Raw genomic sequence first — 15,311 nt, forward strand, 5'->3', positions numbered from 1 at the left:
ATTAAGCCCCCCCCCGCCCCCCCCCCAGCAAGCATATATAAAGACGCCCTGTGTGAGCTGGGGATTCTATCTTGAATTATGGATTGGCAAGGACCTCTCAAGTTCTGTTCAATTAAAACTTCACTTCAATAAAGTTTGCCAACCAACTAGAATAAAGCTATTTTAAAAAATTAAAATGGCAATGTTCAAAGATTTTGCCTTCATTTGGAAAACGTATCACTTCGATGTGGAGAATTTTTTTAAACTGATAAAAGATAAAATATCACAGGTCAAATCAATCAAAACTTCCTACTGTATCTGGTAAAGCAGACTGAATGGTGTCATTTTCTCTTCTGTGCTGGTAAGTTGAAACCATAATTGGGAAAATGTGTATTGATAAATGCAGTCCTGAAAAGTGCAAAGCACTACGGCATGAGCCAGCAAAGCATTTAAATAAGTACTTAAGCTTATAAATCATTTTATCGGGATTCATCACTTCTTTGAGTGCTTTCCTGGACCATATCATAATGCTCAGCACCGGGCAAAATTAAGTCTGAAATCTGTAAATACCATCTCACATGCAATGGATTTAATAAATTAGGTCATATGAAAATTAGCAAACTTATTCTCTACCTTTAATTAGTAAATAGGACAATCATATTACAAAAAAAGTCAAGTTCGCGGTTTAAAAATAGGAAAAAAACACAAAATAAAACACCTTATCAAATATATCTTCTCCTTTGGGATAAATTAATGCTAAGACTGTTGATAATGTCAACATCCTCAGTTCTTTGAGGAGAAAGAGTGAGAAACAAGAATGTATTCTTCACATCACTGACAGACCTCTTGAGAAGCCAGTGTCTTCCTCTTCTCTACTCCCTATTTTCCACACAGCCAGGGAGAAAGACTGTGAACATATCACTTTAGACGTATCAAACATCTGTACTTCCTTGGCCTAGATAACTCACTACTGAAGTTGGCAAAATAACTAATTCTTCTGCCTTTAAGCATATTGAGGGATTTCACAAAAATCAACAGGACTATTCACAGAGGAAAACTACGTTGCACTTAGGTGGACCACAGAATGGAATTCTTTCATAAAGCCTGATCTCAAAAAAGCACTGCATTCTCTTTAAAATAAGTGCAACCTCAATTTAGATCATTTCTAAAATACAAAACACCTTCAACACAACAGAACTCCATCCTTATCCCACACCCATGATCAATGAAGGACACGAATTAAATCATGGCACAGAGAAATAAGTACCATCTACCTCATCACCACATCATTTTGGACAGCGCTACGTTTTTCTTTGGGAATCTTCTCATACAGGCTTGAGGCGGGCTAAAGTCTGATCAGGTTTACTTGCACATGCCTTGTGTTCTAAAAGCCCCTTACCTCCAGGAGCCATGGTTTTAATTTTCTGTCCAGCAAAATATCAAATCCCAGGACTTCAAAGCAGACACTGTCACTTCCTGGAGCTTGCCCTGGTCTGCACATGCGGTAAGCATGAAGTACATGTGGTTCAGCTACTATGAGAGTCTTCACCACTAGTTCCTGTGGGGAATTGTTGGAAAGTTGCATTAGGATATCAGAGCATAATACCAGCATGTTCTGATTTGAATCATAAACTACTTCTTCATATACAAGTCTTCTCCTAATGCATTAACAGTAAGAGAAATTGTACAGATCCATTGTGGGAACTATAAAAAGGTCTAAGAAATTATTCTTATTTTTTAGAGCAGTCCTACAGAATTGCATACAAATCATACTTGCTAGGAATTTATGCATACAAAACTTTTTTTCCCTATGCTACCCCCATCTTTCATTGCTTTAGCTATGGAGCTCAATATCTTTTATACTGCACACCAAATAGTTATCTCAAGTACTTAAGGAAAAGCTGACAAACATTTTATTCATTGTTTTTAATATCTCCTCTGAAATGTGGTTCTTCATCACATTGCTTTAAAATGATGAAATGGGATGCTCACAAACTCTGAGCTTCCAGCAACACTGCTAGTGTTTTGTGGTTTGAGTTGATTTGGTTTGGGAGTCTGGAAAGGGTCTGTCTAAGAGAAAAAGAATAAATGCTTTGAACAAACATGAAGAATCATATGTTTATAAATAAATATTAAGACAGTCAAATATTGAGCTTTCCAAACTTAGTGACTTTTTAACTGATTATACCACATTTTACTCTACAAACAAGGTCCAATTTAGTCTCCCTCAGTTGTGAAACCCCAACGGAATCAAGAGTTACAAACGTGAACCTGCAGGTACAATTTAGCCCACACAATGAAAAAAAGCCACACAGTGAACGTAAAGAAATAAGAACATGTTCTTCTCTTGTCAGCACCAGTGAGGCCACATCTGGAGTACTGTGTCCAGTTTTCCCCCTATGGCAAGGATGTAGACAAATTGGAGAGAGTCCAGTGCAGGACAATGAAAATGCTTAGAGGGCTGGTCTGAGGAGAGGCTCAGGGAACTGTGCTTTTTCAGTCTGGAGAAGAGAAGACTGAGAGGGGATTTAATAGCAGCCTTCAGCTACCTGAAAGGGGGTTACAGAGGATGAAGCTGAACTTTTCTCAATGGTGGCAGATGACAGAACAAGGAGCAGGGCTGAAGAATGGCAAGTACTCCTTAGCCATGCATGCATGCACATTGTGAAGAGCACTACTGAGAATTTAGATTAATAAAACCACAAAAACATGCTGGTTTCTAAGCAAAGTCTAGGGACAACAGGCACCATTCATTCTCTAATTGTACATACATTGAAAAAAAAAAAAATCAAAAAGTACACGTTAGTTTTATCTTACTGAAATATCACTCCAGAATTTGGAAACATCAAGATGATTTGTTTCTAAAAACTCAGTAAACCATTTTATGGACCGTTTGCTGCCTTTATCTTCTGTTTCATCTCGTTCAAAGTGCTCATTATGTTTATTCACAGAGTAGTTGGTCAGATGCATATACAGTTGGCTCTGCAAACAGGGAAGAAAATGAGAGTGCCTCCTGAACAACAGACCCAGAATCACTGGTTTATTTAAAAAACAAATTTCAAAAGCTATGTATATGAAAATTAAATAAAATATGTTCATGTTATCTTAACAGTGATATACTGTAACTTATTTTTATTAAATAGATGCTTTCATATTTTGGGTTTTATATATCATTTACTGAAATAAACCTATAGTACAAACATTATTAGATGAAAATTAAAAACAACTGGCTTTTAGAAGATTTAATATACTGACTATCATGGCCCTAACCTCACAGAAAACTTAAGAGGGTTTTAAATGTAAGCCAGTGGAACTACTGAAAGACTCAGGGACCCGATAAAGTAAGATTTCTTCCACCAGTGCTTCAAAGAAAAACTGGCAAACTCCAATCAATAATGATAGGAGAATTTCAGCAGCATGTGGGGTGCCTTCAAATCCATGTTATCAGCATCTATGAAGAGGTACTTGGATTCTCTACGAGGAAACATCGAGACTGATCTTATGAAAATCACCAGGCGATCCAAGAGTTGATCAACCACAAGCGCCAGCCTTTTGTTCTTGGCAGAACAGCAATGCCAAGCAAAAGAAATCGAGTCACCAACAAGCCAAGGCAGAGGTCCAAAGGAGGACCCATGATATGAAGAACAAATGGTGGGAAGACAAGGCAAAGGAAATTCAACATCTCACTGACATCTACAATATGCACAGATTTTTCAGCACCACCAAAAGCCATCTACAGTCCAAGCATCCAGGGATCAACCCCCTTGAGAACCAAGGATGAAGGGCACCCGATCAAGGAAAGGGCATTTTGAAGACCTTTTCAATATTGTTGACTACAGTGTTCTCAACTCCATCCTGCAACACCCAGTCAGAGCCTATCTTGGAATCCCTCCAACCCCTGATGAGGTGCAGAAAGCCATCAAGCAGATGAAGAATGACAAGACCCCTAAAGCTGATAGAATCGATGCCCAAATCACCAAGCAGAGGGGCCAGGATCTCCCATCCCAGCTCCATGTCCTCATCTTAAGGATCTAGAAACATAAGGAAATTCCATATGACCTCAGGGATGCCACAATCATCACAATGTTCAAGGAAGGAAATAAGTCCAACTGTGGAAGTTACAGAGGGATCACCTTGCTGTCTGCCAAAGGAAACATCATTGTAAGAACCCTTCTGAAAAGTGCTGTGCAGGATCCTTCTGAAGTACAGATACCAACCAAAATTCATCACCATTCTTTCCCTGCTTCATAATGGCATACAAGTAGTGGTTCTCAATAATGGAGCTATCTCAGATCTCTTTCAGGTTAAGCTGGAAGTGAAAGCAAGGCTGCATCATTGCTCCAACACTCCTCTTGATATTCCTTACCACAGAGTGGAGCTAACCTACCGAATGGATGGTAAGCTGTTTAAATCTCAGCCAACTCCAAGCCAAAATCAAGACCATGCTAACATTATCACTGAGCTCCAGTACACTGATGATACTACAGAGTGTGCTCATTCGGAAGCAGATCTACAGGCAATCACTGATGTCTTTACTGAGGCATACAAGAAAGTGGGATTGATGCTTAATATTTAAAAGATTAAGGTCCTCCATTGACAAGCTTTTAATAAGCAGTCTGCAGCTCCAGCCATTCAGATTCATAGTGAGACTGTGGGGAACAGTGAGTATTTCTCATACCTCACAAGCTCTCTCTCACAGAAAGCCAACATCGACAAAGAAATTCAACATCGCCTCAAATGTGTAAGTGTAGCCCTCAGATGCCTCAGAAAACAAGTGTTCAAAGATTGTGAAATCAGATTCGAAACCAAGGTCATGGTTTATCAAGCAGTCATGATCCCAACCCTACTGTACGGAGCTGAGACACGGACCATGTACAAAAGACATCTCAAGCCGCTGGAGAAGTACCTGCGGAAGATGCTTCAAATCCAGGGGGAAGGCAGATGCACCAACATTAGCATTCTCCCACAAGCAGACACCATGAGTATCAAGGGGGTGATCATCCAATATCAACTTCACTGGGCTGGCCATGTCATCTAGATACTCCAGATTCCCAGTGCAAGTTTTATTATCCCAGCAGTCAAGGCATATTCTCAAGAGGAAGGCAAAAAAAGTGCTTCAAGGATGTACTCAAAGCCAACTTGAAAAATTCAATATTGACATCAACTGATGGAAGCAAATCACCAAGGGCCACCCCAAATAGAGGAAAAGTCTGCTGCAAGGATATCAGTACTTTGAAACTTATGATGACAACAGAAGATGAAAAAGGGAGCAACAGAAACAGCGTGATACAGACAAAAATCAAGAACCCAAGCCCACCCACCTCACACAAAGATGTGCCCAAGCTGCATCAGAGTTTCGCAATCAGGTCTCATCAGCCATCTTTGGACCCACAGATAAGACAATCATGGAAGACAATCATCCTCTACTGCAAGAGATTGCCAATGTCTTACTCAACTGGACTGCACCAGCCTATCCCTGTGGAATGTTCCCAGTGTGTTTGCTCAATATGGGCCATTGTTTTACAGTCATACTCAGCGTTGGCTGCATTTAGTCATTTTCATAGTTGGTTTCCATTACTGAGCACACGCTGCTTTTGGAGGCAGTTTAATGATAGACGATGGGCTTAATGAGGTTTTCTTCTATGCAAATATAAGACAAGGAGCTGTCTACCCCTCTGCTGACAGGGGAGAGGGGAAAAACTCACCTTATATTCGAGTAAATACGGTACTTTGTTGGACTGGACCTATACAGTTTGTCTTTACAAGTCCATACATTAAAAAAAAAAAAAATCAAAATAAAAAAGTTTGTAGAAAGCAACTAACATAACGCACCAAGTGGCTAAATTTAATATTACAGCTTCTCTCTTAAAAATATCTTTTATCCATAAACTTTCACCTCCCACCACTGCCTTTGTCAGTATTGCTCATCATTAACTATTGGCCCCCAAACATCAGTGGCAGAGAAGTTCCAAGGCACTCATACATTGACACACAGCCAAATCATTGTTTGTTCTAGTTATATATGGAAATATATAAATAGATTGAGATCAGTTATGTTTTGCAGTAGAACATGGAAGCAGACTGGGGAGTTTGGAGGGACACTAGAGTCCTATAAGATTAGCAAGGAAATAAACAGACTGAACAGAAGCAAAATCTATTAAAAAGTTGGAAACAAATTAGCAGATATTTTTAAATTAAGACTTCTAAATGCTAAGATTTCTTGTTTCCCAAGGTATCGTTTTAAACTAGCCTAGACACACATTTATATTTGTGTTCTTCAGAAACATGCATTAATCTATACTACCTGCTGGACTACTTCTACAACTTCTACTATCACTATGACAAATATCTGTTACAGCATATTATTTGCTTAAGGGCCAGTTTATAGTACTGCAACCTTTCTGCCTCCGCCCAATTAGAAAGGACCCAAATAAAACCGCCACCCCCACCCATCATTTTATTATTTTACTCCAGTTATTTATACATTTGGAAAAAAAAAATCAACAGAACTGAATAACCCAGTTTCAAGTTACTTCCCTAATTGCTGGATTATTGCAACAAATACATTTTCTGCTATGGTTTCTCATGCTATTTTAGGAATCAGATCAAGGCCATAGGCTCCAATAACATTTTCCCATAAAATACGTATCATGTTAAACAAATAGGTATTTTGCAGACCACAAAGGATTAAAAGAAAATGTTGTGAAATAATTCAACTGCTTTGCTCTGAAAATGTCTGGATTATAAAAATATTATTAGATAGAGATGAGCCAGACTACTAAAAAGCATTCTATGAAACCAATGCATAATAACATTAACAGGTTTGAGAACAGAGCAGAGCTATCTTCTAAAGTACACGCAACAAAAAACATGCCAACAAAGCTAGAAAAAAGCATACTGATGATGTAGGCAATGTCAGAAAGTATCAGAACTGGCTGTTCCTCTTCTTCCAGTGCTCTGTTACAGAGCATATTTCAGTGTTATCGGTGGTACGTTATTATGAACAATACAAGTAATATTTAAAGCAATTTATACTGAATATGCACTTTGGTAATTAACATGCAAAAGCAAAGGAGACTGTTGCATTAACTGATGAATATCACCTGAAGCAAGGGACAAATAACTTTATGCTATGTACTGTAAGGAATCATACAGTCCGTGCCTTAGCATTTGAAAACAGTAACACAAGCACTAATCTGGAGTTAAAGTATCAGATCAATGACCAGCTGACATGTAAAATACTAAAGTGCTCTCTTACCGTTCTAAATAAAATACTGAGATTCTGCTAGGACTGTGTTGGTAGCACAGGGAGAAGGTATCCTCTCTGGACAGCAGCTGATGAAAGTATGAGGCCTGGATACAGAATGGCAGCAGTGTACAGGGAAGCCCTGACTGGCTGACCCAGGCTGCTCAGGGTCAGCCCGGCTCTCCATGCAACACAATATGAGAAAGTTAAAGGGGACACATTCTGCTCCCTGCTTGGCTGGAGGAGTACAGTCCAGCGAGCAACACCCAGTCTCCCAAGAAGCATGGGGAGCAGAGGCAGGAGCAAAGAACCCTGGGATCCAAGATGGAGGATTGCACTGTGGCTTCTCTCAGAACAGAATGTGTATAGACATCCATTCTTCCAAGAGAAACTCAGAGTGATTTAATCCTGATATCAGGTTTTTTTTCCTCCTGGAATGGCTATTTTTGCTCTGGAAGAAAAAACCTCAAGTTCTGTACACTTGAGGTTTCTCCTGGGCGAGCAGCAACTCCTAAGGAGAACCAGAATGTCTGTACATGGCCAAAGTAGTAAACAGAGCTCAACATACACTGATTCCTGGGATGCCTTCAAATAACTTGTTTCTCAACAACAGTTTCTAAGATCAGTTGTCAATGTGGTCAACTTCAATTCTTCTTCTCTAGATTTGAATATTAAAAAATGCTGTCTTTCTTCCCCGTATGCTTAGAAATATTACATCCTTTAGACACAAAAATAGTTCTAAATTTAGAACAAGTATAATTTAAAACTGCTCTCATTTATAGGCTATAACAAGGCTATGTAATTGTGTTCTTGCACAGCAGAGCAATAATGAGTTAAATGTTTAAAATGCTATTTTTTCATTTTAATTATTCAGTTTTTGCCTGCCAATGCAAAAACCCTGTTTGACAAACGTTAAACTAACTGCTTTTTGCCTCTACATACCAAGTACCTGACATTTGATTAACACCATATTCACATATAAATTCATATGAATGCATCTGTTAAAAACTTATACTTACCAAATTTGAGTCACTGGGTGGATGGTATTTCTCTGTGCCCATTCTCACAAGTCCATCATGATATAAAAATATTTTTAATGGATCGCAGGAGGTTACCAGAATGTACACTCGTAAATCAAACTTGTAACCTTCCATAAGAAAGGGTTTGTCAAGGTATTCCTGGACAATCAAGTGGTCCTGAGCTTGTATTTTTTCCCCATTTCTTATCAGAGAGATTCTGGTTAAAAACACAAAAGTTAATTTAAAAAACCTAATACATTACAACTCTTTGAAGTACAGTTTAATAGCTGTTTAGTTAGTAGGCCAGTTAATGCCATTATCAGGAGAGAGACAGAAAAATGCACCACTCGCATACTGTAAAGGATAAAGAAGAAATAATATTACTTCAGTGGGATGAAGAAAATCAGTGTACCATTTTAAATGAACTTCCTGCTCCCTCCACTTCAACAAGTTGAAATAGTGGGCTTCCCCTCTACTTCTCCAAATCATTAGGCAAAGTGACCAGTCACTGGCTTTTAAAATTATTTCTTCCCTAGCATCTCTTTGAACTGGCTTCCATTCTTTCCTCAGTAGGTGATGCGTCTCAGATCCATTCTTTGATGGAGAGTTCAATGCAAAATGATTTTGACCAGACTGGTTGCAGAGTAAGGTACCACTCAGGATGAGTAAGGGTGCCAGAAGGAGGTCTGATGTTTCTACACTCTCATCTCCCCTCCTCCCACAATTTACACTTTGTTCACAGATTGGAAAATGTCCATCATTGACACATGCAGAATTTTAAATAGGTTTAATATTTAAACTATTTAACTAATATTTAAACTAAAAATGTTTTCCAACTTTCTGAATTCTCATGGCTTTGTTACTTTAATTCCAACCTGTAGTATTTTTAACTTACACTTTAAGATACAGCAGTTTAATGAGCTAGAGTTGGAAAGCCCTGTTTTCCCACACATCAGGTACCCACCTTTGTGCCATTCCTCTTAATTGTACTGTTTCATCCTTCTCCTTAGCTTCTCTATAGTGCTGTCCTTACCAAGAGGACTGGAAAAATAAAGCATGGTGGGAAAACAAATTATTGGTCTTTGAGTACTACTGTATTATGTTTTGCTGAATTTATTTATAAATTTGCTGAATTTATTTATAAATTAAAATTAAACTCCAGCCCATTAAAATCTTTTAAAATATAAAAGGATGGAATTAAAGTAAAGAAAGTAAAAGAATTCTGGGTTAAGACTAGAGCAGTGATATTTCTGCCTCCCATTCTTCCGCTAACATCCCATACCACTATTCTGGGTTCTGTATGCATAGTATTTAGCTTACTGTATTTATGTTAAAGAAATTGTGATCTTGAGATATATTTGAGCCACATCAGAAAAAGCTTTCTGTAATGATGACCAACTCAGAACTACATCAAGGCTCCCCCATTTACCATTTCCTCTTAATCTTATATCACAACTCACATTGCTTTGTAAGCCTTTATCAAATATGTGAGCCTCCGCATGCAGAAGTTACCACTCTCATAATAACCTTTTAACACACAGTTCCCAGTTCATGTTGTCAGTAGCAAGGGATACAGCAAAGACATTACAACTCAAATGCTGCCATTAATTAAAATGAATGTTTTTTCTATAAAGACTTTATATTTCTCTGTGGAACCCATACATAATATATTTAATTTTTGGTTTAACATTCAACCTACCCATGCCCCATTGCACCATTAGCTGGTTTGATTATGAAAGTTTTCTGTCTGCGTTTCTTCTTCAGCTCCTTTACATAGTTTTGAAACTGTGTATATTCTGCAGGAAAGATCCATGTTCGAGGAATAAAACTGTATTCCTGAGGCTGACACTTGATCATTCTGCAAAAAAAGGAAAACTAAGATTAAAAGCTTTTTATTGTTTTTCCAAGTGTATACTTGTTACATTCAAAAAGGGACTCTGAAGAGAAAGTTCACTGACAAAATACAATAATAGCAAAACAGCAAACCAAAGTCTAATATCAGTTTGGAATAGCACCCTACAATGTATTAATATCCATACTAAACAAACAACAAGAGGGAAGCATACTGTATTTTTGCCAACTGTAAACGATGGACTCACTTCTTCTAATCTAAGGAAATCTCAGGTAATAAAACTCCTTAACGATATTGTATTTGTCATTCGTTTGAAATATGAAAACATACAGTAGACAATGTGATCACACAGGCTTCTCCTTTTGGCAAAGAGCCTTCCTCTTTCATTTAATTCTTTAAAGTTGGTGGCAATGGTTTAGCAAGTGTATTATCTTAATGTCTGTACCTATGTGGGACATAAAGGTTAGGAAGACCCAATAAAAACCAAATTTTGAATCTCCAAGATAGACAGAGACAATATGTGGCTGGGGATGAAGAAGAGGATTTAGGCCATAAGAAATTTATTTATGAAAACAAACAAAAAATATTTATTTAAAATGTAGTTTAAATGTAGATTAAAATAATAGAAGCACCCTGAGGTAACTGGAAGTGAAGGTGCTGCAGGGCCACACAACCTAACAAGCCACACCATTTTGTATGCGCATTAAAACAACCAAGACAGCAGGGAAAGCAAGATAACTCATCTTTGGTTCCAACACATTGGAATCAAGGACCCACACTAAGATTTTACGTATCCAGAAAAAAGGAGAAAAGAAAAAAAAGAAATAACAAAATCTAATCAAAGTTAAGGAACCACGAGGAATGATCCATCCTGATGGAACAAAGCATATGACGAGTCTGCCCCACTGGCTGGAAGCAAATGCAGCACTCAGCATGTCATAGCCCCACTCTTTGAATGTTTAGAGCCATGAGGAAAACAGCAGGGACCATGACAGAGTATCTATAAGTACTGTGACAAGGCATCACCGATTCCAACTGCACCCGTGACATACTGTACTCTAAGGGTCTGCCTAGGTTTCACATTCCAATGCAGGGCAGAGAGATCTAAGCTAGCTTTAAACAAGTTAGCTGGGTATTGGTAGCACCTTCTGCCTGATCTGATAAACCTTCTAGTCTGCAAATGTAGACATATCAGGACACCACAAAACTTGCAGAGCTCACTTGAAGAAGCAGAAGTTTAAAAAATGAACGTACGCTGCCATATAGTTCAAATATTGTGCGTTGTTTGCTTGTTTCTTGTTTTTAATCATTACAACACTACACAGTTAATTTTAACAGCTATTAATAGATTAGATGCAGTTACACTCCCACTCTGCCAATGGAAAAAAATAGGGTCAGGATGACTTGGATGTCAGTGGACTTATAGTATCATTGCAGCATTTCATGCCTAATTATGAAAAGCTGAAACACTCCTCACATATCATAGGACAGTTCCGCTTCTCATTGCTTTGCTTAATAAAAGAGCTGTCAAGCACATCTGTAAGATTAGGACTGAAGCCAAGACCTTAAAATACTGGTACAATAGCTACACTGTCACCAAATCCTTCAGCTAATTATACAATAATACTATAGAAACCACAATGGCCACTGTAATTTATGTACTGCACTATATTCAACACACTCACAGCTTTAATTGTGACTAGCTAATCTACAAATTGTAACTGGTGAAAACCTTATACAGATACTCAGTGCTAAGTCAATTCAAATTGACTAATTAAGCAGAAATATTTTAATTATACTGCTAGACACTAAACATAGAAATATATTCTGGCCTTGTTGGTTTGCTAGCTTATCTAGCAAGATTTTTTGTTATTTTGTTATTTAACTCAAGAAAGGACTTTGTATTTTGTGTTACATTTTGTCCTGCCATCAAAAGGTCAGAAGATGTACAACTGAAGGTTTTATATAACAGACAAAAGAAAACATAATGCTGCATTTACCGTTGTTTAACTACATAACAGATTTAAATATTCAGCTTTACTGCCTGCATATAGTTTCAGTCATTACTATAATATTGGTGCTACTGTACGACTACAAATTCTTTAATACAAAAAATGTTTGTCCTTTGCATTAAACTGAGCAGGCTGCCAGTAATTAACAATACAAAACTGACATCTTAATTATATTTTATATGATTTGGTAACCACTTATATCTAGCGTGAAAATTTAAAACTTATTTGAGTTTTACTCTCATTATGACCCCAATCAGGAAAGCACTCAAATACATGATTAAGCACTCCTCTGAACCAAGACCACATAACTGAACCCACTTTTGTGTCATTCGTTTTCAGCACACTGTTCCAACCTCCTCTTCAATCTGTCTACAGTACTTACCAAGAGGACTGAAAAATATACCACAGTAGAAAAACAAGTTATTGTTCTCTGATTGCTGTTCTAAGTAAAGCAAGTGGTCAGACTGTGCGCACTTCATCCAAGAGTGCTTTCCTCTTCAAAATAAATGAGATGTGTTAAGGACAAAATTTAAATGGCCTATACATATTTCCTCACTAAGTCTCACTCTTAACTTGTTTCAGTAACTTTTCAGAGAGGGGAAGGGGGTGGTGTATGAGAATAGACAGGCATAATTAAGTTGATCTTGATCCACTGTAACAGAATTTTAAAATGTTTTGGTGCCTCCATGCCTTTCTCAGTTACCCAAAACATCTTGCTCTCATAACTTCTTTAAATAAGAAGTATGTTTACAGAAGTATTTGTGGACTTGAAGACCCAGGAAGTCCATTCCACTTCTGGCTCTGTTATACTGAATTATGTGTTTTTGTCTTCTTTACTGTAGTGCTATGATTAATCCTCCTTGAAAATGTTGATCACATTGGTCTTCTTTTGCTGTTTACTCTTTTCCCATCCGCTCAATTCATCCTCCCCTTCACCCTTTGCTGCCTGGTTGCTTTCTTTCTCTTAGCCTTGTACCTGCTTGCCCCTTTCCACCCCGCCACCCCCACCCCTGGTTCCCCAATGAACTTCCCTTGCCACTTTTGCTTAATGATCTAGTTTTCTGCCTGGAAATTCCTCTCTTGCTGTTGACATTGTCTTCAAGAGTGACTTCTGTTTCCTTTCTTCCTCCTTGGTAGTAACTGGCATCTCAAAAGCAACTACCTGTATTCTTCTGCCTCATTCCCACATCTTCAAACTGTTCTTTGCAATAAACATGGTTGAAGTAGCTGGAAATGAAGAACTCACGCTATACAACTACACAGCTCTCCACAGACTCTCAACAATGCTTCCCTGACCTCTCTATGGTCCAAAAACAACATTACCATATGCATTACTTGAAGTCATTTTGACTGACATGGACACCAAAACATTCCTAAATCTCAATTTATAAAATAATTATATAAAAGACTTAGAATATTTGTGCACAAACATGTATATTTTGATTCATTTTGCTTTAAGCGCATTTTTATACAAATGTATCAAATTGTTAAAAAGAAACAAATGCACACTATTAATACAGCATGCAATCTTTCACACAATTTAGAACTGTAAATCAATAGCTATCCTGTGTTCACTTATTCCACATTGCTCAATGTAAACAAAAAGTATTTGTAATAAAAGAAATTTTCACTTCTAGATGGCATTTCAACTGAGCATGTGAAAATACTATTGCACCTACTAGAAAAGGCAGTCTCTTTCACACCATTCAGATCTCAACACCTCCCAGGAGGTAAATGCTGATAGGTACTATTATATTCATTTTATAAAGGAATGAACAGAAGCTAAAGAAGTTTACTCTAAGGCGGGGTGGGCAAAGCCTGGCCCATGGGCCAGATTGGCAGACTCCATTTCCCAGCAGCCCCTGCCTGCATAACTGCGGCCAGTTTCCATGGAGACCCCAGCAGCTGAAGGGCCATGACAACATGGGGCCAGGGTTTCCATGGAGACTGACCCCAGCAGGGCTGCTCCAGGGCCCAGGCTGGGATCCTGCAGTGGGGACAGCCTGGTCCAGAGCCAGGTCAGAGCTGCAATCTGCTGCCTGCACACCGCTGCTTGGATTGCTGGGAAATGTAGTCTGGCCACCAGCTGGATCCACCATTTTGCCCACCCCTAAAGCCACTAGAAAAACTCAGAAAAGACACCAATAGGGACCTTTTCACAGAACTGCATTGAGAACTTAATTGCCTATTAATTCATAATGTCTGCAAGAACCACATCACTAAGTCCCTAAGCAATGAACCATTTTATGCTTAGTCTTAATGTATAATCACCTTTTTTCTCTGTTTACAAGAAACTTGCTTAGCATAACATGCCCCCAAATTAACATCCTACTTTTTCTATTTGTGGTTGCTTAAGCCCCAAGTCTTTACATATTATTTGGGATAAAGTTTTATTCTAAAGCTTTTCTCTTATACTTTGATTTACTTGCTTGCCTTTTCCTTTAAAGAAAGGATTCAGCAATAACACTATGCTCTGGACATTTTGTTGCTTCTATTTGCAAAATACAGTATTCAATTTCGCTTGTCCTAGTGTTAGGGTAACACTGGTACCCCACTGTCTCAACAGAACACAAAAGCTGTTATACTGCAAGTGTAATTGTCAGCAAAAGACCTGAAAAACTGGGTAAATAGAAGCTCTGCTGAAAAAAAAGCACAACTGAACGATGACAAATAAAACCAGGTATGCCTGATTCTACAAAACAGATAGGGAAACAATAGAGCAGAAGAGACCATACACAACAGAAAAGCAAGAGGCAAGAAATATATACTCTATACATCTTCATAAACATTAACAGCAATCAGAAACAAAATCCAGTTTACATACTGCAGTATTTCCAGTTGTATTTCAGGACTCCCTCTTGTTTTAGACCCTATTTTGCCCATTTCAGGCAGTCTTGAAGTACATGCTGCTTTGAAAACTGCTAATTATTAAATCAAATGCTGAGTCACAAAGCTGAGATTGCAAAAAGAGACTTGATTTATCCTTTCTATAAATCTGTTGACTTTAATGTTACAGAGAAACAACTGTTCCGAAATTATTTCTGTGTAAGAAATTGTTTCTATAGTATTAAGAGCACCTCAAAAGATTTTCACATTCATTATTTTGATACTGGGTCCTATCCTTAGAATGAAAAGCTCTTTACCTTAACCTGAAAATACCACATGCATGGTAACTAAGCTTCTGTTTTTCCTGTTATTTGGGG

General features: G+C 38.0%; 1 protein-coding gene across 3 annotated transcripts in view; it reads right to left on the minus strand.

The window, feature by feature from the left end:
• Positions 1-15,311, minus strand: part of TTLL7 (tubulin tyrosine ligase like 7) — a 98,869-nt gene that overhangs the window by 74,301 nt on the left and 9,257 nt on the right. For 2 of the 3 annotated variants that reach the window (XR_002094682.1, XM_019501513.1), the window contains exons 5-8: positions 9,944-10,102; positions 8,245-8,461; positions 2,797-2,961; positions 1,379-1,537 (exon numbers count right to left, since the gene is read on the minus strand). Coding sequence is in view for 2 of the 3 variants with exons in the window: in XM_019501513.1 (XP_019357058.1) it covers positions 1,379-1,537; positions 2,797-2,961; positions 8,245-8,461; positions 9,944-10,102 (700 nt within the window). In the remaining variant the exon portion in view is untranslated. The remainder of the gene's footprint in view (positions 1-1,378; positions 1,538-2,796; positions 2,962-8,244; positions 8,462-9,943; positions 10,103-15,311) is intronic. The other variant, XM_019501514.1, reaches the window with a different exon arrangement.

This window comes from Gavialis gangeticus, unplaced genomic scaffold (genome assembly GCF_001723915.1).
Source record: "Gavialis gangeticus isolate Ggan-Ray unplaced genomic scaffold, GavGan_comp1, whole genome shotgun sequence".
Taxonomy (NCBI): Eukaryota; Metazoa; Chordata; order Crocodylia; family Gavialidae; genus Gavialis; species Gavialis gangeticus.